This window comes from Terrapene carolina, unplaced genomic scaffold, assembly GCF_002925995.2.
Source record: "Terrapene carolina triunguis isolate 2854851 unplaced genomic scaffold, T_m_triunguis-2.0 Scaffold552, whole genome shotgun sequence".
Classification (NCBI taxonomy): domain Eukaryota; kingdom Metazoa; phylum Chordata; order Testudines; family Emydidae; genus Terrapene; species Terrapene triunguis.
The window spans coordinates 169,772-195,888 of NW_020664903.1; the positions used below are offsets into that span (position 1 = coordinate 169,772).

At 48.2% G+C, this 26,117-nt stretch overlaps 2 protein-coding genes across 3 annotated transcripts in view; one reads left to right on the forward strand and one right to left on the reverse strand.

Annotated features, from left to right (window-relative positions):
- FGD2 (FYVE, RhoGEF and PH domain containing 2) overlaps positions 1 to 341 on the reverse strand; it is a 25,241-nt gene extending 24,900 nt beyond the window's left edge. The window contains exon 1 of the mRNA XM_026658956.1: positions 159 to 341. Coding sequence (XP_026514741.1) covers positions 159 to 341 — 183 coding nt within the window. The remainder of the gene's footprint in view (positions 1 to 158) is intronic.
- A 5,931-nt stretch (positions 342 to 6,272) lies between these two features.
- On the forward strand, positions 6,273 to 25,676 carry MTCH1 (mitochondrial carrier 1). 2 transcript variants are annotated; one of them, XM_024212191.3, is made up of 12 exons: positions 6,273 to 6,495; positions 7,704 to 7,788; positions 9,921 to 10,027; positions 10,766 to 10,843; positions 11,647 to 11,704; positions 13,130 to 13,181; positions 14,668 to 14,727; positions 19,475 to 19,568; positions 20,611 to 20,658; positions 21,456 to 21,523; positions 22,343 to 22,418; positions 23,729 to 25,676. In XM_024212191.3, exons 1-12 carry the CDS (start codon positions 6,322 to 6,324, stop codon positions 23,798 to 23,800), a joined length of 972 nt encoding a protein of 323 aa, XP_024067959.1. In that variant the 5' UTR covers positions 6,273 to 6,321; the 3' UTR covers positions 23,801 to 25,676. The 2 variants fall into 2 exon arrangements, with proteins under 2 accessions (XP_024067959.1, XP_026514736.1); XM_026658951.2 differs by lacking the exons at positions 21,456 to 21,523; positions 22,343 to 22,418.
- The last annotated feature ends 441 nt before the right edge of the window (positions 25,677 to 26,117 follow it).

Sequence of the window (26,117 nt, forward strand, 5' to 3'; positions counted from 1 at the left end):
CCGCTGCAGTGCATCTCCGTGGCGGAAGGACACTCCAAGCCCGTTCTCTGTGTGGATGCCACCGACGAGCTGCTCTTTTCCAGATCCAAAGGTGCGCGCCTCGGGGGCGGGCCGGCTGCTGAGCTCTGGGTGTGATCACTGGGGAGTGAGCCTGTTACCCAGGGGAGGGGCTGAGCCACCCCGAACTGTGGGGACAGGACACGAGCCTCCTGCTCGGACAGCACCAGCCTGCCTGAGAGCCCCAAATGCCACAATGGGCCGGTGCAGTTCTGGGTCCCCCCAGCAGAGGGCAGCAATGCTGCACGAGTCCTTAGGTTGAACAGCTGTGTGGTGACATCCATGAAGCAAGTTGTTGGGGCCTCTGCCCGGTCCCTAGTGGCTGGATGTTCACCTCGCACCTGGCACTAATAGCCCCTCCCCCCGTTGGCAGGTCCGGCGGAGGTGCCAGGGGCTGGATGAGCCACGGGGACTGAGCTCCCCTCTCGCCCCTGGGGCACTCATGGGAGCAGGGGGAGGCAGTGGTGGGGGGGAGAGCCGTGGGGTTCCTCTGCTGAGGACGGGAAGGGCCCTGCAGCATCACATGCTCCCGCCTCCTCCCGCAGATCGGAGCTGTAAAATGTGGAACCTGGTGACGGGCCAGGAAATCGCCTCACTGAAGGGCCACCCCAATAATGTGGTATTCATCAAGTACTGCAGCCACTCGGGGCTGGTGTTCACCGTCTCCACCTCCTTTATCAAGGTGTGGGACATCTGGGACTCAGCCAACTGCGTCCACACCCTCCCGTAGGTACCTGGCGCACTGAGGCTGCCCTGTGGGCCTGGCCAAACTCGACGCGCTGCCCTGCCAGTGTCCTGCACCCAGGGCAGCACTGCAAAGGCCAGGCGGCCAGGCCGGTCTGCAGGGCTGAGTCTAGGAATGCTGCAATGCTGGTCGCTCTAGCCTGGCCTGGCTCGCGGAGGCTCCGTGGCTTGGTGCTCTGCTCTCAGGGAAGTTGCTCCTCTCGTCTGTTTCGGGGGGCACCGTGCACCCTACAGTTGCTTTGATCAGGGATGGGTAATGACCCATCTGCAGCTGCCAGCACCGTTTCCAGACCCCAGCAAATCAGCCCCTCTCTCTGGTGCCCAGCCACAGACTGAGATGTCTCTTTGCCGGCAGTCCCTCCCCAGATCTAAAATCTGACTGGCGGGAATTTGCCTGGGCTGCCTGTCAACATCAACTCCAGGCCAGGGGTGGGGTTTGTGTTGCTCCGCCCCGGGCGTGGAGCTGGCACGCCTGCTGGTATGGGTCTGGCTGGCTGCTCGACAAGGCACCTCCCTTGGGGACGCCCCGAAAGCTGCTGCCTGGGTCACCCTTGCTGTGCCATTGCTCCTGGCTTGAGGGAACGTGGGGCTGAGAGGAGGTCTCATCCTGGCACCACTGGCACTACATGTGGCCAGGAAGTGGTGTTGCTTCACCCTCTATCTAGATGGCTGGGGACAGACACTCTCCAGCCTTCTAATCAGTCCACAATGGACTAGATCTTCCATTCTACACAATGTAAATTATCCCCCCCCCTTCCCTGAGGGTCTCTGCCTTGAGGCTCACCTGTTTCTGTCTCTTTGGCTTAGCTCTTCGGGTCAGGTGATCTCCGGGGACACCTGTGCCAAGACCACCACCCGCACCATCGCCAGCGTGCAGGGTGAGCACCAGATCAACCAGATCGCGCTCAACCCCGCCGGCACCATGCTCTACGCCGCCGCCGGGAACTCCGTCCGCATCTGGGAGCTCAACAGGTCCGGGCGGGGCTAACTCGGGCTCCCAGGCGAGGGCAGCTCTTGTGGGGAGGGAGACGGGTGCTGCGTAGGCAGAGGGAGCAGCCATTCTGGGCTGGGCTGGGGCCTGCTCCCTCCCGCCTGGAAGCTGTGTTATTGAGGCAGGGATGGATTTGGCCTGGGACTATTGGCCTCAGCGCCAAGGCTCTTCAAAGGGACCCCAGAGCCAGAATCCCGGTGGAGGGGGAGCAGGAGGGTGGCCCCCAGCATAGACAGGGTGAAGGGCCACAGCCAGGACTGGCACCGGGGGCAGCTGCCCTGGCACAAACCCCGAGCAGCTTAGTCTGTCTGCGCTAGGGCTTCGCACTACAGCAGCTGCTGGGGCAGGTCCCCGGGGTAGATGATCAGGCCCAAGGATGGGTGAAAGCAGGACCCAGTGCTGCAGCCCTTGGGGTGACTGGATGGTGCACTGAGCCCCTCTGACACTGCTCCTGAACCCAGCTCTCCGCCCCTAGCTCAAGCCCAGGATCGCAGCCCATGGTGCCCAGGGACGGGGTATCCCCAGGGCGCTCCGTGCTTAGTGTCCCAGAGTCGGAGGTCCCAATTCAAGGGGGTGATGGAGAGGGGCCTGGGGCTGGAAGGGTCCCTGCTGGGAGCCTTGGAGACTGGGCCAGTGAAGGGCCTGCAGGAACAAGCGCCTCCTGCTGAGCGCGCCCCAGACTCCGATGGCCCCGGCTCCTGCTTGTAGGTTGCAGCTTATCGGGAAGCTGACCAGCCACATCAGGCCTGTGATGTGTCTCACTGTGAACCAGACCGTGAGCAACCATGACCTGGTCGTCACCAGCTCCAAGGATCATTACGTCAAGGTACCCTGGGACCCTCCCTCCCTCCCGCTCACGGGCAGCAGCACAATAGGCCTTTGAGTCCTGGGCCCGCTGCTTGTGCCAACCCTCCCCACCCCAGTGCATAGCCTGTATGTGCCAGCTACAGGGGCTCGCTGTCCACCAAAGGCCTGGGGAGGAGGGGACGCGCTGGGTGGGGTTGTCCAGAGTGCCCAGCGTCGGCCTAACTCTGCTCCCATGACGGGCGGGAGGGAGCCGTTCTGTTGACCTCAGCGGGAGCAGAGGGAGGCCAGTGCTGAGCACATCTGCAAATGCCACCCAGGGTCTGAGAAATGCCATGAGCCCCCCAGCGCTCGTGGCCTGAAGCCTTAGTGATGGGCCGCTCACCAGCTGTGGAGACCAGAATTCCTGGTGCCCAGCCCAGGCCTCCCCTCCACACCCCCGGCCAATGTGCCTCATGCGAAGGTGGATCCGGCCTCCTCCTGCCCTCTGTGGCCTCTGCTGAACCTGCCGCCCAGGAGGCTATTTTGTCTTTGGCCCCCTGCCAGTCAGGCGCTGAGCTGCGCCCGCACGTCGACCGCCAAACCACTGGAGGAGGTGGAGATTTCCAGTCCCAGCTGAGCCGGGCGAGGTTCGAAACAGCAACCTGTATCTCAGCCCTAGTGCTGAGCCATCATGTCCCCACGTGGCCTCCCCAAGGATCCCGGCCTGGCGTAAGCAGGCAGAACCCCGCCGCTGCCAATCCATCCCTGTCTCATTTGCGGGGAGCAAATACTTGATAATGGGCTCGATCCAATGGTTGGCAGTTGAAGTTAAGACAATCTGCAGAGATCTCCAGGCCAATCACTAAACCCGCCAAGTAACACAGCCCCAGTGTGTATTTTACTCACCTTTATCTTCTCCACAAGCAGGGCTTTGCTGATAAAAGCATTGAGGTTTCTCTCTGGGCTCCTGGCCCAGATGGCTCTGCTGAGGGTGCTGATGCAATCCAAAAACTTCAGTTTCTGGGCCTTGTCCTACACCCCACAGAGATTAGACACAAACAGGAAGGTTAGCGTGGAAAGGAGCTGCTAGTGGGAGAGATATCAGAAAGCTTCCCCCCTAGCGCTGCTCAGGTTTTGATATGCCGAATGGCAGAGGGCCATTCCTCTGGCAACAGGAGTGACTATCTGGGGAGGGCAGGGCAGCTTTGTATGAAACCAGACCAGAGAGGGAGCAGATCTCACGGGGTAGGTGTCCAAAGAGGAACTGCAACATGGGGGCTAAGCAGCCAGACAGTCTTACTGGGGGCTTGATAGAGTGGGAAGAACATCTGGGTGGGACACCCTGACACCCCAATATTCGCCACTGTCATGTCATTAGGATATGTTTTGTACAAAGTACTGTATGTCTTGTAAGGTATCATTCTAAACGTCTTTATCTGCTAGACATTAACGTCTCATTGGATTGTATGTGCTATTGTTGTATGCGAAGTTATGAGTTCAGCTATGTATGTTACTGAAACACATGAGGTTCAAAACAGCCTTTTCAGGTACAACAATTAAAAAATCCACCATGATTTCAACAGCTTCCACCCCACCATCAACCTCAGCCTGGACCAATCTACACGGGAGGTCCACTTCCTGGACACCACAGTACAAATAAGCAATGGCCATGTTAACACCACCCTATACCGAAAACCCACCGACCGCTATGCCTACCTTCATGCCTCCAGCTTCCACCCCGGACACACCACACGATCCATCATCTACAGCCAAGCACTGAGGTACAACCGCATCTGCTCCAACCCCTCAGACAGAGACCAACACCTACAAGATCTTCACCAAGCATTCTCTAAACTACGATACCCACACAAGGAAATAAAGGAACAAATCAACAGAGCTAGACGTGTACCCAGAAGCCTCCTGCTACAAGACAGGCCCAAAAAAGAAACCAACAGAACTCCACTGGCCATCACCTACAGCCCTCAGCTTAAACCTCTCCAACGCATCATCAGTGATCTACAACCCATCCTGGACAATGATCCCTCACTTTCACAGACCTTGGGAGGCAGGCCAGTCCTCGCCCACAGACAACCCGCCAACCTTAAGCATATTCTCACCAGCAACCATGCATCGCACCATAACAACTCTAACTCAGGAACCAACCCATGCAACAAACCTCGATGCTAACTCTGCCCACATATCTACACCAGCAGCACTATCACAGGACCTAACCAGATCAGCTACAACATCACCGGCTCATTCACCTGCACATCCACCAACGTTATATATGCCATCATGTGCCAGCAATGCCCCTCTGCTATGTACATTGGCCAAACTGGACAGTCACTACGCAAGAGGATAAATGGACACAAGTCAGATATCAGGAATGGCAATATACAAAAACCTGTAGGAGAACACTTTAACCTCCCTGGCCACACAATAGCAGATGTTAAGGTAGCCATCTTACAGCAAAAAAACTTCAGGACCAGACTCCAAAGAGAAACTGCTGAGCTCCAGTTCATTTGCAAATTTGACACCATCAGATCAGGATTAAACAAAGACTGTGAATGGCTATCCAACTACAGAAGCAGTTTCTCCTCCCTTGGTGTTCACACTTCAACTGCTAGCAGAGGACCTCACCCTCCCTGATTGAACTAACCTCGTTATCTCCACACTGATTTATACCTGCCTCTGGAGATTTCCATTACTTGCATCTGAAGAAGTGAGGTTCTTACCCACGAAAGCTTATGCTCCCTATACTTCTGTTAGTCTTAAAGGTGCCACAGGACCCTCTGTTGCTAATTAAAAAAGCCAATGGCTTATTGAGGAAATGCACACAAGCACTAGGGTTACCCCAGGAACTATATGCAATAGAAACCTCTCCAAGATAACACTACACAATGGAAATGGGGGGGACAGATAGCACACTGGTTTGTGCATTGGCCTGCTAAACCCAGGGTTGTGAGTTCAATCCTTGAGGGGGGGCCACTTAGGGATCTAGGGCAAAATCAGTACTTGGTCCTGCTAGTGAAGGCAGGGGGCTAGAGTCAATGACCTTTCAAGGTCCCTTCCAGTTCTAGGAGATAGGATATCTCCATTCATTTATTTATTTTTATTAACTGTTGGACCCAGGTCACAGCAAAAGAGTTTTCCAGCAAGCGGGAAGAGGAGCTAAAAGGCGGACAATGACGTAAGGTGGCTCACTCTCACCTGGAAACACCTGAGGGACAAAGATTGAACTATGAGAAACATTAGTCCCAGGATGGAGAGAGATTCCTAACCTGTGTAAGAAAACCTGGGAAATCCAAGCTGCAAAGCCAAGGCAGCTTGTGCCCTTAATAATCTGCCCACCTGTTTATCACTCAGGGTGAGAATTTGCTCATGTAGATCCTGCCTATCTAGTGTGTAACGCTTACTTTGCGTGTTGTGTTTATTCACCCAAGCAACCGGCTCTGCCCCGGGCCCGGCCGCCCCAGCTGGAGGCAGCCCTGGGCTCGTGCAGCGACCAGGGCGAAGACAGAGAGCTGCGATCCCGGCGCGCGAGAACCGCAAGGGGGCAGCAGACTCCCTGCGCAGGGGCCCTAGGCCACGCCCTCTCCGGCGGGCCGGACGCAGGGCGACGTCACGACGTTATGCTGCTGCCCCCGCCTTTGCCTAGTCACGTGCTTACGTACCCCTGCCCCCTGACCCGGAAGTGCGCGCCGGTGGCCCCAGCTGGCCTCCCCGCCGTTGTTGCCGTGGGGATGGCAGCTGCCGCCGCTGCCGCTCTGCCTGGGGGCCTCCGGGCCCCCCCCGCCGGCCTTGGGGCGGGAGGCAGGCCGGAGCCGGCGGAAGGATCCGAGTCCCTCTTCGTGGTGCTAGGGGCCGGCTTCACGGCGCTGAGCCACCCGCTGCTCTACGTCAAGCTGCTGATCCAGGTCCGGGCCGGCCCGGGGGGAGGGGACGCCGTGGGGGGAGCCCGGGCAGGGGAGGCCCGGGGGCGGGTGGCAGCACTGGGAGTGTCACTGAGACACTCCCTGTGTATCCAGGGGGAGCGAGGCGTGTTGCTGGCGGGGGGCTGAGGGGATTCTGGGGCGGGGGCTGCTGGTAGGTGCGGATGACGGGGGAGGGCTTCAGACGTGAGTGACCTTGGGCTGGGAGACGTGGGCAGCTCTGGGGGGGGGGGGGGGGGGGGGTCCAGGGGGTTGCAGGGGGCCTTTGTGCACAGGGGTGGGTCTGGGGCATTTTGTAGGAGTGCTGGGGGTGTGTGGAGGATTCAGGAGCATGGTCTGTCTGTCATGGGGATGTCTAGGGGCTTGGGCTACCGAAGAAGAAACAGGCACTTTGGGGACTACATGAGTGTGTGAGATCAGGGGTGTAGGGCTGTTCTGGGGTGTGTGCGAAGAGTGAGAGTTGATAGTGCTTGCGCTGGGGCTGTGCAGGGCCCTATGGGAGTCTTGGAGAACTGGAAGGTATGGGGGGAATAGTCTTGGAGTTCAGAAAAAAGAACAGGAATACTTGTGGCACCTTAGAGACTAACAAATTTATTTGAGCATAAGCTTTTGTGGGTTACAGCCCATTTCATCGGATGCATAGAATGGAATAGAGTTCACAGTGACTCCAGAATTTGGTACATGCCATGTACAAATATGAGACGGCTGGAACATGCAAACGTTTCAGAGCCTGCTGCATGCTCGGGTTTCTACATGTATGTTTGTGGGACACTGGTATGTCTGGGAGGGACCATGGCATGTGTTTGAGCTAAGTAAGGGTGAAAGCATTGTTATGTACTATGTGGAAGGGGTAATAGAAGAGTTGAGTGTTGGGCAGTCTGTGAAACATAAGGAAAAGAGTGGGTCTTTCCCGTTGGGTTGCACTGGATATGGGTGGAGTCTAATGCCTGGGCTATATATCAGAAATACTGCTTACTCAGGAATGTTTGTAACACTAATACTGGTGTTTTGGCTTGCCAGGGTGCCTATATTAATGGGGTTCTTTGAGAAAAGGTTTGGTATAGATTGGAGACGTGGAAGAATACAGCTCTGCTATAACACATAATACAGATGCTCACATTCTTGTGATCCAATGGCTTTGGGGGGAGTCCTTGTAAGAAGCGGATAGTAGCTGACTGGTGTTTCTTTTGAAGGTCGGGCATGAACCTCTACCTCCAACCATTGGGAGAAACGTGCTGGGGAAAAAAGTATTGTACCTACCTGGCTTTTTCACATATGGTGAGTATATCTTAGTAATAGCTTGAGACCATATTCTGAAGGGGAAGGTGTGCGAACTGCCCATTTAGGACCTATTTAAATCAGCTAAAGTGCCTTTGTTCTCAGTCCCAGTTACAATACAGTAATGTCCTGATTCAGTTCTGTCTTGTCTCTGATGCATACTCCAGGTTTCTGTCTCTCACGCTTTGGCAACACTCATACACAGTTTCTTTTTCTTGCTAATGATACTATTGAGTTCAACTGCAAGCAGAGATGGGACCTGAAATGTTTTGGCTGATTGCTGCCTCAATATTTTAGTCAAAGCTTTTGGCTAGATCTATGTAACAATTGTTGCAAGGAAGAAAAAAATAGTTGTTGGGAAGAGCTAAATCTTAAGCACACCATTGCAGTTTACTAAACTGTCAGATGTTTATAATTTTATTAACGAGGTGGGTTGAGATTATTATGGGGGTGGCTTTACATTAAGGTCTACTCTACACATTTAACCATGTCACCTAACTCTGCTATTCCCTGTCCCACTTACCACACTGTTCTGTTTTGTAGTGTAGGTGGTGAATGTAAATGTGGCTTATAGTTTGCGATGAAGGATTTAGCCTGGTTTAAGGGACAGTTAAGCTCCTCTTTACACTTCAAAATATGGACGTGTTGTAACTTGATCCTCTGACATGCTTGTTTGTTGTGTAGATGGGGCTTTAAAGGGACAGAAATACGCAAAAAAGGAGTAAAGAAGCAGGGGAGGGGAAGATATTTGGAAGAAAAATACATTTTAATTTCTCTTTAGAAGTGTATCCGCATGAGAGAGATGTGGGAGTCATACACTCATGAATCCTGCTCCTGGTGCTGACAGTGAATTTCTCTGGCCTTGGGCACATTGCTTTGCCTCTTTTTTTTTTTTTTTTTTTGAAATGGTCATAATACTTGAGGGGCAGGGAGTGATGAGAGTCTGTGTAAAGCTCTTTTAAAATGAGAAGGCAGAAATGGACAGGATCCTGAAACCTGGCTTGAAATATCTGTTAACTGATGAGGGAAGGAATACAAAATGCAGTAGCAATCCAAGTCAGTAAATTGAAAACCCGTTCTTATGGCTCTGGAGATGTTAGGCAGGGGGAGTTCTACAGTGTCTCCCCTTGTTGTCAGATGGTCTATTTTCATAATATGTTTGCAGTGATGGGAGGGGGGCCTTGTGATTTAAGGAATCCATGCCATGTGCCACTAAGGAACAAACAGCCTTGTAGAAAGCAAAGAGTGGGTGGGCAGGAATAATCTGTTTTAGTGCTCAGCAGATATTGGGTCTAATTCACCTCAGCTGTAATTCCACTGAAATCAATGCTGTTACACCAGGGATAAATTTGATGCACTTGTTTTTCTTCTCTTCCTAGCAGTCAGCTGTTCTGTGTAATGACTGAAGTTTTATACAGCACCTTATTCAAAGATCTTAAAGAACTGAATAAATTATCATTCCTGAAATCTATTTGAAATGAAAGCTCCCATTATCTGAGTGCTTCACAAGATTGAATGTATTTATCCTCACAACACGCTTGTGAGAGGGAAGTTCTATTATCCTCATCTTACAGCTGGGAAACCGAGGCACAGACTAAATGACGTGCCCAAGGTCACGTAGGAAGTCTGTGGCAGAGCAGGGAATTGAACCTGGGTCTCCTCTCTTCCATGCTAGCACCCTAGCCATCCGTCCTCTCAAACTAAGCCCTCTGGGCTGGAAGGAGGAAGAAACCCTATGCAACAGATAAGGGATTCTTCTCTCCCTGTCCTAATCCAATTAAAATGCCTTAACTCTTTTAGTTAGGCAGAACATAATCAAGAGGTTTATTAGTCCAAGACATCAGAGGTAATGCTCCATCTCTAGCCAAAGGGGGGGGGGGGGGGAATGCTAAAGTTTCTTTGGCAGCTAGAAGCAGCCCAGAGCTCTTTCACATCCCATCTGAAGCTTCTGTGGGTCTTTATGATAAATCACTTGAGGTGCTATACTACATCATTTCAAGCAGATGCCATAACGTGCTTGAGTCCTAGTGCTGTTTAGATTGGAAATTGGAGACTCTGCAAACTGTTGTGTTCGATTCCCTGCTAACAGGCTGATTCGTGAAATGACACCAGTATAATGTTTTCTTACCTAGCTAGACACATTGTGGAAGTAGATGGGAAAATGGGCCTCTTCCGCGGCCTTGCTCCTCGAATCCTCTCTAGCACTTTATCCACTGTCACCCGAGGGACTGTGAAGAAGGTAAAAGGGCAAGTTTGTTTTTTCATAAGGGGCCTACTGGGTCTAACACTAAATGATTTCACAGTGTTGTTGGAACAGAATTAAGTAGCATGTACATGTGGTTATGGCCACATCTGTATGTGGAGCATTAAATTCACCTCTTTGTGTGTGTGCTTTGCTGAGAACCAGTGAGTTCTAGTCAGCTCTAAAAATTGCTCGGAAGCAAGGTGGAAACAGCTTCAGCCTCCAGTGAATTCTCTCTGGACGTGCCCATCATTAAATTGGTGATTCTTCAGCTGTTTATTGTGTGGATGATTTTGTGAGAAGAAAGTTTTGTGCACCGCCTCTGCTCCCTCTTCTTTCCATCCTCCTGATTATCCCTCCAGTGTTCTCTGTCCATGTGGCTTTATGGACCACTGCAAATGGTCCATAAAGCCATACGTGTTGGTGATTCTCCTGGACCATATTTTGAGAGCAGCTTATTAAGTTAGGAACAAGTTGCTTTAAAAATGTCTGCATGCTCAAATTTTAGCTAGTGGGAGCTTGTCTGCAGTTAAGGATCAGTGGTGTATGAAGGGCTGACCCCAGTAACCTTAAAGTTCCGTATCAGGCCTGTTAGTCTTATCGTTAGGGGAAGTTCTTCTAAATTTGACTGAGACGTTGTTGGTTTCACTGTCAGCCCCGAGCACAGACCAGTGATTGTTCACATCTGTCTTCAGCTGCTGTGAATTTAATTTATTTTTAATCCTCCCACCCCAGGTCTTTCCTGTGGAGGACATGGAGCATGTTTCTAACAAGGATGATGTGAAGACTTCTCTCCGAAAAGTGGTGAAAGAGGTTAGGAGCATTTTTTCCTCATGAAAACCTTTATCAAATGCAGGCTCTGAGAGCAATCTCAGTGTATAAATATTGCATGTTAATGAATAATCTAGAGAGCTCACAGTGGAGACAAATACCCTAGAGGCTGAAAACACTAGGGCAAAGCATACACGGCTGCTATGGGTGAAATTGCTCGGAAAAATATATATTGAGTACCAAGGTATTGACACTAAACAGGAGTGCACCCTAGGACCTGGCTATTAAACGTTTCATACAAATATTGTTGAGAAGTTTACCCTGAGCAGCTTAATGTCGATTAAGTACTGTGAGTCTTTTAAACTTGTTACCTTTAATAAGAAGAAAGGGAAAAGATGTGAGTACCAGTTTTTCACTCAATATCCAGGCCCTCCGCATTCAGGAAACCAAGGAGTGAAAGAGATGACAGATGGAAAAGTAGATCAGGAATGACAGTGACGTAGACACAGCCTAGGAGATGACCAGGCTTTGAATCTTTTGGGTCAGTGTACTAACACCCTTGTGGTAGGGACATTCTGTGATGTTTATGTTCTTTATAAGCCTCTTTTGGGCCCACTCCTCTGGCTTCAGAACATATTATGTAATTCAGCAATATTAAAATTGGCATAGGAGTCGTGTGTGAGAAACAAATCAGTTAATTTAGCCCTCTGAAAACATTTTCTCGTGGCGGTAGCTGATCTCTTATAGCTAGGTGATGATTGTAGAGTCAGTTGCAGTGAATAGGCCTGTTCCTTGTAACACGGTTAGCTTCTTTGCAGCTTTTAATGTGGTATGTTTTTCTCCAGACCTCTCATGAGATGCTGATGCAGTGTATGTCCCGGGTTATCTCACATCCCCTGCATGGTGAGTCCTGGTCTTCTGACCTGTTGCCTGCTCTTGATTTAAAAGCTTAGTCTCCTTGCCTGCCCTGAGATATGCTGGATAGCCAGTTCTCGTCACTGAATTCATTGTGCTTGTTTCTGATAAAAAAAAATTATTCAGATTCGCAGGACTGGAATGGACCTCGAGAGATCTTCTAGTCCAATCCCCTGCTCTCATGGCAGGACTAAGTAGTATCTAGACCACCCCTGACAGGTGTTTGTCTAACCTGCTCTTAAAAATCTCCAGTGATGGAGATTCCACAACCTCCCTAGGCAAGTTATTCCAGTGCCTAACCACCCTGACAGGAAGTTTTTCCTAATGTCCAACCTAAACCTCCCTTGCTGCAATTTAAGCCCATTGTGATTCCTAGCATCTGAATCCATTAGAAGAGCATGAGCTACAAACTGACACTTGGAAAGGATAATACTCAGCATCCTAGTGATGGGGTATTCAGAGCTTGGAGATGAGGCTGTCTCTTACAGCTCATTTGGTAGCTAATACTAGGAGTTTTACAAATATAAAAGTATAATTTAGGCAGGCCAAAAAAGAATTTGAAGAACAACTAGCAAAAGACACAAAAACTAACAACAAAATTTTGTTTTAAGTACATCAAAAGCAGGAAGCCTGCAAGGCACTTGGATGATCAAGGTGCTAAATGAGCACTCAAGAAAGACGAGGCCGATGCAGAGAAGCTAAGTGAATTCTTTGCATCGGTCTTCGCTGAAGAGGATGTGAGGGAGATTCCTACACCCGAGCCATTCTTTGTAGGTGACAAATCTGAGGAACTGTCCCAGATGGAGATGTCAGTAAATGAGTTTTTGGAATAAATTAAACAGTAATTAATAGTCACCAGGACCAGATAGTTTTGACCCAAGAGTTCTGAAGAAACTCAGATATGAAATTGCAGAACTACTAATTGTGGTATGTAACCTATTGCTTAAATCAGCCTCTGTACCAGATGACTAGAGGATGCTAATGTAATGCCAATTTTTAAAAAAGGCAGTTACAGGCCAGTAAGCCCAATTTCAAGTTTAGGCAAATTGGTTGAAACTGTAGTAAAAAACAGAATTATCAGATGCATAGATGAACAAGATTTTTGGGGGAAGAGTCAACATGGCTTTTGTAGAGGGAAATCGTGCCTCACCAATCTATTAGAGTTCTTTGAGGGGGGTCAACAAACAATTGGATAAGGGTGATCCAGTTCTTATGAGTTCTCCTGCTATTGGACAATGACATGGAATCCATCACTGCTATTAGGGGGTGGTTGGAGAGGACTAGTTGTTCACTATTCTCAGGATGATGATGGGACGCTGTGGCTGATGGTGTCATTTCCACCTCCCAGACCAGATGCCTATCCATTTAAAAAGTCATTGAGCTTAATTTGCTGCCTTGTTTCTTTTCTTACAGTAATCTCGATGCGCTGCATGGTCCAGTTTGTAGGTCGGGAAGTCAAATACAGGTAAGCAGCTCTGGCATTTGTGTTGGATGTTTAAAGCACAGGACTTGGAGTCAGGATGTAGGAGCTGAAATAATAATGCACGAGGTTGTACCATGATTGCACAGCCAGGAATATAACTGAAATCTGTGCTTTGTCTAGGGGATGACTGGCCTTGTGGCCAGCAGTGTTGTGCAGAGAGTAGGGAAGGCTGGGTTCTGTTCTGTTCGCTGTGTCTATTAAGTCCAGTATCCTGTCTCTGGCTTTCGCCAACTGTTGTAATACGTCTACCTGATTACGCAGGTCTGCTCATAGGTGCACTCCAATTACTTTGAATTTTTCCTTGGATCGCTGTCCTGACCAGACTTTGAAAACAGCAAGGAGGTGAATTGGGCTGAAGGGTGTATAGTTCACAACGTGCTGCTCTTGCTGCTTGTCTGGAGACACTTTTCCACAAGCCTGTCGCAGCAGGACCATAGTAGAGCATTGGCTCCATTGTGACGATTGTAACTTTGCAAGAGCCATCTAGGATGGTCTAGTGGTTAGGGCAGTAGCCTAGGAGTTGGGAGACCCTGGTTCAATTCTTGGCTCCACAACAGGCTTCCGTTGTGACCTTGGGCAAATAGTTTAGTCTCTCTGTACCTCAGTTCCCCAGTTTTACAATGGGATAATAGCACTGCCATGCCTCATAGGGGTGTGTAAGGGTAAATACACCTCTACCCTGATATAACGCTGTCCTCGGGAGCCAAGAAAACTTATCGTGTTATTGGTGAAACCGCCCGATATCGAACTTGCTTTGATCTGCCGCGGTGCACAGCCCTGCCCCCCCGGAGCACTGCTTTACCGCGTTATATCCGAATTCGTGTTATATCGGGTCGCGTTATATCGGGGTAGAGGTGTACATTAAAGATTGTGACACACTTTAAGATCTACTGCTGAAAAGTGCTATATAAGAGCTAGGTGGTGGCGGTATTACATTTTCATCCCAAAAATGTAATGGGCTCTGAGTACTGGTCGCTACATCTGTGTTTAAATAGTGATTTCTAGCATGCCTTCCCGCCGTTCCTCTCCTGAGAATCATGCTAGACAGAGCATGCTAAAGACGTACCATAGCACAGTTGCAACGGGTTTCAGAGGGAAAAAAAGTCTTCATGCTTGTGATGGACAGCAGACTAGAGCCCTCCAATCCACAGTGTTTAAACACAGTTGTAATTAGCACAGTTCTGATCCCAGTGTGGACAGAGCTCTGGATTGAACATGAACCGGTGGACAGTTGCAGAATTGACGGCTTTCTTTTGTACAACCCCCCCCCCCCCCCAACCCAAGTCAGGATTATCCCAGGAAGGTGGTGGTCCCAGCTGTGCATGCAATAGAATTATTCCCAGGGAATGGGGGTGGTTCTCTCTGGTGCCGGAAGATATCAGTGGCCTTTGCAAGGATGCTATTGCCCAGAGATCATGAGCGGGGTTATGCACTCCACTTGGTTATAACTGTTTTCCTCTCTCAACAGTGGTGTGTTTAGCTCCATTGGCAGGATTTTTAAAGAAGAAGGGATCTTGGGATTCTTTGTGTACGTGAGTCTTTGTTTAATTTTTGTATTTTCTTCCTTAATCGCAAAGTGTTAGGGAAAGCAGTCAAACCTCAAAAATCAAAAAGCCTGTCTCAAGTCCCCTCTTATCTGAAACCTCATTGCCCAAGTGACTTCCCTGGCACTGGAGGCATGAGGATTGAGTCTTTCCTTTGTGTGAGCACCAGTTTGGCCTGTAGGTTTAGGGGAGTGTGCATGCGATTCTGACAGTTTATTCAATCAAAATTTCAGTGTGCAAGGGAAAACCCTCTTTTATACATTTCTTTGATGTTGGGTCCCAGTGATGTGAAGGGGCATTTAAAGCACTTGCTTGTACAACAGATACTAGCGATAGATCAAGTGCAAAAATGAAGAAGGTGCACTATTGAAATAAAATAGTTAAAACATGGTAAGAGGCAGATTTCAAATGCCTGACGCACTCTGGGTTGGAATTATCAGTGCTTCATACTGTGAGTAGGTTTGACTTCGCTATGGCGATGTAGAATTCTAAAGACAATGCTGTCGAAATCAAACAGCAGTAAAGCTCAAAGGCGCTTCTGACCTTGTTATGAAGCAGGATGAATTGACAATGTAACTAAAGAGGAAGTCTGGCAGATAATTAAGGATTTAAGCCAAAATTTCACATTCCTCCCCTTTTGACGTCTAATAAAACACCTGCTGCTTTTATTAGCAACAGTTGGATAAGTCATTTTTTTTTATTACATCAATAATAGTGAAATAGTCTCTGATTGAAACTGCACGAGGGGATTTTGGTCAGGAGGCTTTTGGTGTGGGAATTGTCTGCCCTGGAAAAGTTAGCCAGCACATTGTGGTTAAGATGTACTATCTGATAGTAAATGAGCACAGGTTGGCATGACTGTGTTTCTCAACCAATCGTTAAATGCTGGTAATAGTCTGAATTCATAAGTGAAAATGGTCTGATGCTGGGAAAGGCCTACTTAGTTGGATGCTGGGTCAGGAAAGCACTGAAGCACATGCTGAACTTCTGGAAGACAATAGGACTTTAATCATGTGCTTAAGACACGTTGAAGCATACACTTAAACACTATCCTGAACAGAGATGCTTTCCTGAATCAAGGATTTGGTCCCAGTTGTGTATTGTGTGGCATCCAGGTTTCAGTTTAAACAGCTTTTGGCCTTGTCACATGGCCACTCGTCTCCTCTAGGAACTTTCCCATGCTTCTGCTGTCTTGTTGCATTCTTGCTCAACAGTTCAGCATCCTGGTGTGTGTGTGAACTTCCCCCTTGCAGTTTTTATGCCTCTTTCCTTGCTCACAAATTGCAGGTTTCTCCTCTGCCTTGAGTCCACAGTCCTCTTGCCTTCGGTGGCTAACATAGAACAACGTAAGGAGGAGGAAGCTCATCAGTTCTGCTTGCCATTGGGATGGGTCTTGAGGTCACATGGTGATGCAGCATTGCAGTATCTTAGGTTGTAGGACATGATAAGAGGAAGGGGAAGAAATATTTGAAAGGAGCTTCAATCACTTAGCAGGGCCATAGCCATCCATGCGGAAAAAAGTGTGCAGCAGTACCTCCCCGATGCTCTCTGCAACCACGATGGGGAAGCTGTGTCAAAGCACAAACAAAAATGTGGGGTTATGGCAGGTGTTTCCTGGCAAATGTTGGACTACCCCATCAAATGTTCTGCACTTGAGACTATTTAAAGACAGTTCAGAAGAGTTCATGCAAAATCTGTGTTCTCTGCTGCCCCCTGGTGAGGGGAAGGGCTCTTGTAGCAGGGTCTCTTACACCTACTCCTCTTGCAAGGGAGGGACAGATGTTTTTGGTAAAGGCGACTGTGAATAGAGGACACCTAGCTGGACTCCTCTGCCTGATTGTGAAGGCTGGAAGTCCCAGAAATTCTTCAGCTAAACACCAATTCCTCCCACTGCTACCTCTTCAGATTATCTGGCTGGTGAATCGGAACCACATTGAGCCAAAGAGGGTGGTGGTATTGGGGACCCAAAGCCCAGAAGAGGGAGCTGTGCTTCCCTTTAGCCTCTGCTCACATTCTCCTTTCGTTAGAACCTGTACAGAGAGATGGAGGCACTAAGAAATGCTGTATGAAGAAGCTGACCGTGCTCCCTTCCCCATATAAAATAAACTCTGTTGGTAACCCATTTAAACTTAATAGCTCACAGGAAGTGCGTCAATGCAAATCCAATAGCACTAAATTCATCAAACTCAACTGGCTATGGGTTGCATTCGATGGTTCCATGGAGGCAGAATTCCATGTCCTCCTTATTCTGCTTCTCTCATGTCAGTAGCACCCTGCCTGCCAGTGTGACAGGGTGATCATTTGATCTCTCTTCTCTGAAATGAAGTCCTTAAGCTGTTAAGTGAAAACTTCTTTCTCAGGCCCTGTTTGGAAAGCTATACCTGATTCTCTCTTAGGGCTGTAGGAATTCCAATGCTAGCCCTTGCATAATAGATATGTCGTTGGATTTTGATACGTCATGCACATTTTTCTTTTCCATCTCTGACTGAGTAAGGATAGTAACGCATTATGGTTCTTACCATAAATGTAACCCTAGAGATCCAGCTCCATAGAAAGAAAATGGGGGAAAGGTCTATTTACAAAAGCAGAGACCCAGTAAACACTACTTCCAGACTAGTAACAATGTCAAGAATCCTCCCTCCTTCATTAGCATTAAGCACAGCTGCATTGTATTTGCAACTATTCAGGGCACTGCCGTCCAAATGTTTCTTGTGAATTACTGTAGAGAGAAAATATTTTTACACTATATGAATATTTTAAAATTATAAATTAAAACCAAACTATCTGAAAAATGAGAACCTTCATTTTCTCTGTCGTATCTCTTGCTCGTGCGTGCGTGTGAATTACTTCGCTATATAGCTAATCCTCAGTTATATATCCCTGCTTGTATTGTTCCTCTGGCAACATTAACTGCAGTCTTCAAAGCTGTTCAGCCATTCACAGCACAGGATTCATTAAAAAATATAAAAGCAAACCATTAATGTAATCAAGATGGACCAAACCATGCTGTTCTGTTTAAGTTTGTCTTGCTTCAACAAATGGAACAGGATATGTGTTTGTTTCCTAGCCAAAAAAGGCAATCTGTTTGGGGTGGGTGGGTAGAAGGGGAATGAACTTCTGTGAATGAAATTGTCAGAGGAGGCTCTGAAAGCCACCACGTTTCATTTACCATAAATGTTCTAATTTTGGGAGGAATATTCTGAATATCTACTTTGGTTACTGAGATAACATCCAAAGCCTTTGTCACTGAGAAATTAAAATACATGAGCAATAGCTGTGTATAGGACCTAGGCTAAAGCAGTGGGCTTGTGCTCTGTTTCTGCAGAGGAAGCATAAACTAATTAAGTGGCTGTTGTGGCGGAGGCACTAATGTAGTTGAGGCTGGTGCACAAATAAGGAAATCTCCCAAAAGCCTCATTAATTTTTAAGTGTCATTAAAAATGGGGGCAGTGGAGTTCTGCTATTAGAGTACCATGAGGACTGGCCTGCTCAGTAAAATGAGACACAAAGGTAAAACCAGTGAGTCTACCTGCATCCCAATTCTTCACCATTGGCTTAAGTGGAATGCTTCCAGGTGCACGGTCCATGCAGGACCAGCTGGCCGTGCTCCAGACTGTGTAGGGAACGTTCCATTATGGGGCTTCAAAGCAGCAGAACTTCGATGATGGTGCCCCCACAAAACTGAGCAAACCTGGCTGTGCCCATTTTCAAAAGAGCCTTTAACGAACCTCTGCAGCTAAAAAGGGCTGCAAACCGCTCATCTTAAAATGGTGCTAGTGGCAGGAAAGTAGTTCCCCAAATGGTAAAAGGGACAGAGAACTCTGAAGAGGAAATAGTTTTTCCCACCTTCTAAGAGGTCCTTGTGAAAAGGCTGAGGAATTGCAGGCAGAAACAAACTTACCAACAGGAAATTATCAAGCAAAGAATCTTGCTGAGACTTCAAAATAGAGATTAACCAATGAGATGGCGCTTAAGGAAGAACAAGGGGGATGGGCTGATCGTGGGATTTGAAGCCTTTTACTTATAGATCACTTGTTCAGATCCACCTTAGGTTGGTAGTGGCCAAAAGGCATTGCGCAGCAACTGTTTAGTGGGCTGAGATGACTTGGTAGATCTTAGTCCAGTTCATAGCTATGGAAGGGGCCTCCAATTCTAACATCTGTTAGATCATCTCAGTCTGTCTCCCTGCAGTTGGAGTCCGTTCCTAGCGTGAAGGTGTCAAGGGCTTTGTCTTCACTGCCAAAAGTGTTTGTTTATTATGGGATTACTAACGGGTGTAAGTTATGCTGCTGTTAAACAAAACAAAACAAAACCAAACCTCTTCTGCAATGCAGAGTGCCCATGTTTCAGAACCAACCTCTGCAACTGGTACCTTGTTGTCGCTCTCAGCAGGGAGACCAAGGACCAAATATGTGGGAAGAATGAATTCTCCACCCCTTGTAGAGATGTCCTTGGCTGGTCAGGGTTGAGGCCCATTTGTGTGGGTTAGTGGGGGAGAGGAAGGGGAAAGCTTTCATTGCCACTATCTGAGCTGGACCTGAATAAGCAGGATTTCTGTTTTCAGGGGTGTCAGTTTGGCATATTTAATCAGCAATACATGACTTAAATATTCCATCAAGAACAAACCCAGTTTCCAAAGCCCTTCTGGGTGTTTTCTCCCATCCCAGTTGTGGGATGCTGACGGTAGCCCAGGAGACTTTCTGCCTTATGTTCATGTTCTTATTCTTTCAGTGGTTTAGTCCCTCACATCCTGGGAGACGTGGTCTTCTTGTGGTGCTGTAACATCTTGGCTCATTTCATCAACACCTATGCAGTGGATGACAATGTAAGTGGTGATTCTGTTGAACTGGAGCAGCAGGGGGTTTTGATGCCTTCGCTCCAGCATCAGGTGGTTTGTAGTCAGACCTTAAAATAGAGGGGTTAATGGAAAGTAGGCTGCGTAGAAATCAGTGGGCTTCGGATCAGGCCCTAAAAGAGGGATGAAGATGTTATGTTCAAATCGGGGTCCAGTTTAGGTTGAGATTTGGAGGGGAAGAGGTCAGGCTCAAGCATGAATTGGGGCTGGAGTTTGGGTTCAGACTCTGCTGTTCCAAGTCTTCAGCCTAAAATGGTGCGAACATCACAAGCTCAGCTGCATCTGAACTAGAAAATGGACCCTTTTCATTTTGGTCTAAAACCATTGGGCTGTGTTAGATCTATTGACTCAAATGCTTGGCCTCCGCTCTTACCCCTCCCTCCCCCAAATATCCTAATGGAAACAGACTTACAAGTGGTTTCGATGGTTTCTTAGGCTACGTTATAACTATGCAAAGCAGCCAGGTTTCAGGGTACAAGACAGGTAGGAAAGTGTGATGAAACTGCCAATCATTAGAAACTGTGAATACATAGAAAGTAGAACCAGTGGGTTGAACTGTTCATTTTTTCCTCCTGTACTCTTTACATTGCTGATGTGGCATATAGAATCTTTCTCCCCTAGGTTACTGGATCAAACGTAAGCCAGGTTGTGAGTAACCAAAAGTTACTCCCATGTAACCAATGACTGGTGGCCTGGATAAAATTAGGAAAGGGGCAGCTTATGTCTTAGTAAAAAGATGTCTTCACACAAGCTACTGCCGTGGTTGGCACGAAGGGTGCCCTTGTCCATCTGTTAACTCCACACTCCTTTCTTGGGTGTTCCACGTATATGCCATATTGTGGCTACCTCTGATTTTCTGCCATTTACTTTACTTTCTCTTGTTCAATACACTGAAACCTCATTGTGCTAAGCTTTTGTGTGAGGTGGGTTTAACTTAAGGACAAAATGAGATGCTGACATCAGCTGCCTTTTCCATGACCCCACTGGTTTCTTCCTTTCCTCTCCATTGCAGTTCAGCCAGGCATCTGTGATCCGGAGCTACACGAAGTTTGTGATGGGGGTATGTAGACGGTCGGCACACTACTTCTCCTCCTCCCCATGCCCGCATTCTCTGGTGTGAGCGCTCATGCATAGATGTTCCCAGGCTACAGGCGTGTGTGTGCGCACTGTGTATGGGTGCTGCTGTGGCTGTGGGTGCGCCTCCCTTCCTGTTTGTAGGTAAACTGATGTAAGCTCATGTCTAGTCTCCATGTACCATGGGACTGAGTATCAGAAACGCATAGGTCCCATTGACTTACAGTTGGAGTTGTGGGTGCTCATCATTTCTGTAAATTGGTTCCAGTGAGTCTCTTTCCCAAAACAATCCAAATCAGAATGGGTGTGTTTAAACCTAAAGATCAGAGTAACTTCACTAACACCCAAAATGTTATAGTTTTGATGTATTGAGTAACAGAGAGACACTACCCCTCTTCTTTGACTTACTCAATGTGACATGCAGCACCACTAAGCTTTCCTATCTTGTATAACACATTCAAACCAATAATGTGGCAGCTCTGTGGGTGGAAGGAGCACAGGAGATGGGTCTTTGAGGAAAGTCATCTCCCAGCCTGAATAAATACTCGCAGGGAGATACTACAAAACTTTCTTTAACCAATAGCCTTTGTCACAGCAGAGGTTAGAAATTGCCTGATGTTTTGTTGTTAATTTATTTTTTTACAGCACCCAAAGTGTGCTAGACACTTCCAACCTGTCCTATTGTTGCATGAAGCCTTCCTGCTTGACCTTATTGTTTCCTGCTGCTTTTAGAGTTGAGTAGTGCAGAAGGGAGCGGCTCAGTTTGGTGATTCTTGGTTTCAGATTGCTGTGAGCATGCTGACGTATCCCTTCCTTCTAGTGGGAGATCTCATGGCCGTGAACAATTGCGGGTATGTCTATCATTCTCAGGCCTAATGTTTTGTTCTCCATTCTGTGAGACCTTTTTTCTTTTGACAGAGATCGACAGTCAGTAGTTTTCAATAATAGTCTTAACACTTTCAAATGGAACCATACATTATATAGTCCCTTACACGGTGTACGATGCATTCTCTGTCCCAAAGACTCTTCAGTCAGAAGGCACGAACAAGACATGGGACAATAGTTAAAGAGGGATGCAGAGCTTATCAGTGATGTGGTCCGATAGGAACGAGAATAGGGAGATAGGATCAGAGACTGCTCTAGCACAGGGGGCAGCGCCCCAAAGGGGGCGAGAGGGCCAGACGATCAAGAGGCGAATCCAAGCAAGGAGGATGGGCATCGGGGAGAAATGAGAACAAGCGAAGCTGTTTTCTCCAGCTCAGCCAGCCTTGCCACCCCCAAACACACACACTCTCTTCACGTTGAGTTCTCAGACGTGGCAGATTGGGAATGAAGGGAAACCTAAAGGGAATGGGAGCTGAACCTTTGCTATAGCATTTTCTGGGTAACAGCTGGTTCCTTAGTGTGCAGATGGAGCTGGGGATGCAGGTTTATAGTGCCACATTTTGAATGTGTCCCGGTAACTCAATATTTGCACACGTCCGTTGTAATTGACTGACTCAGTATGTCATGGTGTGAATTATTTATCAGTAACTTGGCCTTTAGCCTGATGCTGACACTTTCAGTATTCCCACTTACACCTAGTCCTGTGTGCTGTCTGATGTTCTCTCTCCCTGCATAGTGCAGCTTGTGTCCATTCTCCTCCTTGATCCTCTCTCTTTGCCATGCAGGTTACGTGCCGGCCTCCCTCCGTACTCTCCTGTGTTTATATACTGGGTTCAGTGTTGGAGACACCTCAGTGCTCAGGTGAGGGCTGCAGCCGGCAGTTTTACTTAGTTGAAGTCGTAGCCAACAGCAGGATTTCCCTGGCAGTGTGGGTTTGGCCATGTTCATACTTAGGCTGTAAAGGTCTCCAAGGCCTGCCTAGGAGAAGCCCAACGCCAGGTGCCAGCAGCCTGTCTTGTCTAATCTGCTTTGTAGCCTGTTGTTCAACACTTTCCATTGCCGTTGTTCTGTCTCTCTAAGGTACTTGTATGGCTCCCATTACTCCCTCACAAACTTTAATGTTATCTTCACAGTACCCGGGTGAGACAGGGCAATGCTACTATCCCTGTCGCACAGATGGGAAAACAAGGCACAGAGGCAGACTTGCCCAAGATCTCACAGGAAGTGGAGCAGGGACTCAAACCTAGGTCTCTTCAATCCTAGGCTGTTGCCCTCTAACCACTGGATTATCCTTCCTCTTCCTCATTCTGACCCTTTATCACCTCAAGGAGGAGGCCACTTGTGCAGGGCAATTTTGGAAACTCTTGTGTTATGTTCCCACCTGATCTTGCAAGCTATGCTGGGGTTTGGCTAACTCAGCCTGGATGGGAGACTTCCATGGAACTTGCATCATTCAAAATAAAAATTCCATGACACTGCTTGGAACGGTAGGGGAGCATCCTGCCAGATCCCAACTTATCTTACGTTCAGCCTAAACAAGCTCATCCTTCCTGTTGTATAGCAAGTTGTGTGTGTTTGTGACCCCTTGGCTTCTATAGATATATATATATATATCCTTTACCTAGCTCCTGGGGTGTAACGGGGCTTTGAGATCCTCAGTTGAAAAGTCCTATGGAAGGGCAAATTATTAAGCACAAAGGAATGAAAACTTGCAGGCTTGGAATCCTGAGGTTGAAGGAGTGATCAGGCCAGAAGATGAGCAGGGGTCACTGATGTTCTAAATCAGGACTGCGAGGGCTACATTGGTAACTTGCAAGAAGCGTGAGGTTTGTGCCCTGTTTGCATATCTACAGAGTGTAGCAATTGCATGGTACACACCCATGTTTGTTTCTGCTTCTCTTGTCCGTTGGACAGAAGTTGCTTAAGCTCTCTAGCAATTAAAAAGATGAAGTTCAGCTGAATCCTCACCCTTCAGTCACACGGAGGCACTGAGGTACTACAGTGGTGGGTGCTAGGAGTCAATCCCTGCTGTACAGTTCAGGGCTTAATCTTACAGCTCCCTGTTCCTGATTGCCAAACGCAGCACTGCCACTTCTCAGCAGCCAGTCAGGCAGCTGTGCCGAGGACTCTCCGCCTACCTCCCCTAACCCCTCTGCTCTTCTCTCTCCTAGGGGCAGTTGTTCCGAGGCTCCAGCCTGCTTTTCCGCAGAGTGTCTGCAGCAGCAAGGTTCCCCATTGACTAATTCTGCTTTCACTTTATTAACTCATTACCTCGGCTGGGAGAAAGGGACAAACATGGACTCTTTGTAAGGAACCCGTAAAGCCTCTTTTGATATTTTTCTTTTACATCTGAAGACCAAGGTGCAGGAACAAGCCGCCTCCTGTCCAGCGAGGCCAGAAATGAATCAGCCTGTGGAGAGCTGGCTTCTGAACTGCAGCTGGGTTGAATTCCCTTTCTGGTGGTTGGTTTGACCATGACGTACCAGTCAGAGCAGAAGGGTGTTGGCTCTTTGGCTCAGCTTGCAGTTCTTGAGTCAGAAGGGACAGTCTGTTTGTTTAAAAGTGGATAATACCCAGGTGTTTAAACAGCCCAGCCCAGAGACACTATCAGGGATCCAGGTGCAGAGACAAGAAGCGGCTTTAGGCAGCACATACTTGGGAGATGTTAACTGGAAAGCAGCAACGTCTGAATTTGCCCTGCTGACCGGATCACGCCAAACCCTGGCCATCCCTTTTTGTGCCGCATAGTGATGCAATAAGCGAGCCTAAGCTTCTTAGCACTCTCGTCTCCGCCTTAGTGAACATCCTCTTTGTAAGTTCTCGGTCTACTGAAGCACCTTCCGTCTTGACGTGAATGTGAGTCGTCAGAGCCAGAAAGGGTTAAAGGAGGCAGAGACCAGGCTGGGATGAGGATGTGTTAAGTCCCATTCCTGGTAAAGTACCACCTCCAGATAACCAGTAATATATCCTTCGCTCTGGAGGACATTTCATCAGCCAGACACCTGCCAAGCAGCTCCATCCTGGCTTTGAATACCCCATGTCTCCCACATTCAAGCTCTTGAAGGGTATATGAACACCAAGGAGCAAGATGCTTTCCAAGGGGGTGTTATGGGAAATAACCTTATTAAATTAAAAGGAAACTGAGGCTGAGACAAGAACAAGAAGTCACACTGAGATTAATAAGACTAGAAGTGTCTTTCAGGGGAAGTGTTGGGGCTTGAACTAGAATGAGCAGAGCACTTTGGGGAGGATTATGCAGCTAGTGCATGGCTAGGGGCGTGAGAAGAAAGGCCTGACTCTAATTGTGAACCTGCTGCAACAGGGATTTAAGAATATAATCTATGGGACTCCCTGCTAAACTCCCAACTAAACTTGACACGCAAGTGTGCACAAAAAGAATATTCCCTGGCTGCTGTGTGAGATAGGATATGGGATTAGATGGACCACTAGTCTGAGCTGGCATGTGTCTATTCCTGTACTGGCCATAGAGAGTCACAGTGGTGACTCAAAGCCAACCAGGACCAAACTCAGACAACAGCTTCAATTGCTGCCTCTGGCAGATCGAAGCACCGATACTTGATTCAGCTAGACCAGAAATGTGCCATCTTACTTCCGAGGTGCCAATGAACAGCATTTTTTTTATATTAGTTCAATTTGCTAATAGGTAAGGTTGCTACAAAATGAATCGGCTTAACTTTAAATGTGAACATTAAGTCTGTTTATTAGCCGCTGACTAGAGTAATGGAACAAACTTAAAGCAGGAAGAGTGAAGAGAATATCAGACAGTGAATTTCATTGGGTCTCTGTGCACTTCAGAGACACTAAGGTGCATGTGTTGGTGTTTTGGGGCCTCATGTAGCAGAACTCACCTGGTCGCGGAGTGGGATTTATCTACAGCTTCTGAGACAGAGGTTTTACCTGCATTCTGTGCTGTTACTAAGGCCAGGAAGCTTCCCCTCCATTTTAATCCCTGTCTTGCTCGTACTGCGAAGCAGTCCTTTACATCCATTCCAAACATGCGTGCTTTCATCTTCCTTAAGTAGGCCCTAGAAGAGCTTTCCGGGTCCACGAGCAAATGCATTAGTGATTGTCGCAATTTTCCTAACGCACAATGAAGTGAGAGACGGCCGCCCTGTGGTGCTTTCCTTCATAGTCTGCCCCCAGTGTGGCCAGAGAAAGCTCTGTCTGGATTGACTGTGGTTCCTGGAATATGCAGGGATTCATTTGGTGAATGGGACAACCAGCATCTTCCATACCTAGGGCCTCAGAGTCCTGATCTGTCATTACTGGGGTGCTTCACTGGTACAAATGGGCTTGTTTCACACTTCCAAGGCCTGACCGCAGGGTATGTTTTGAGTGAGATGTGTAACTGAAAGGCTTTGCAGCCTTTGGAATCGCAGCTACTTCAAGCAAGAACCTCACTTCCCACCAGTGTTATGGGATCAGGCCTAGCCTCCCTTTACGCCTCCCCCCCCCCCATCATCCCGTTGATATGGTTTGTTAAAGAGGAACAAGAAATGCATGGCCATATTCTGTAACTGTGAGATTAGTTCCAGAGGA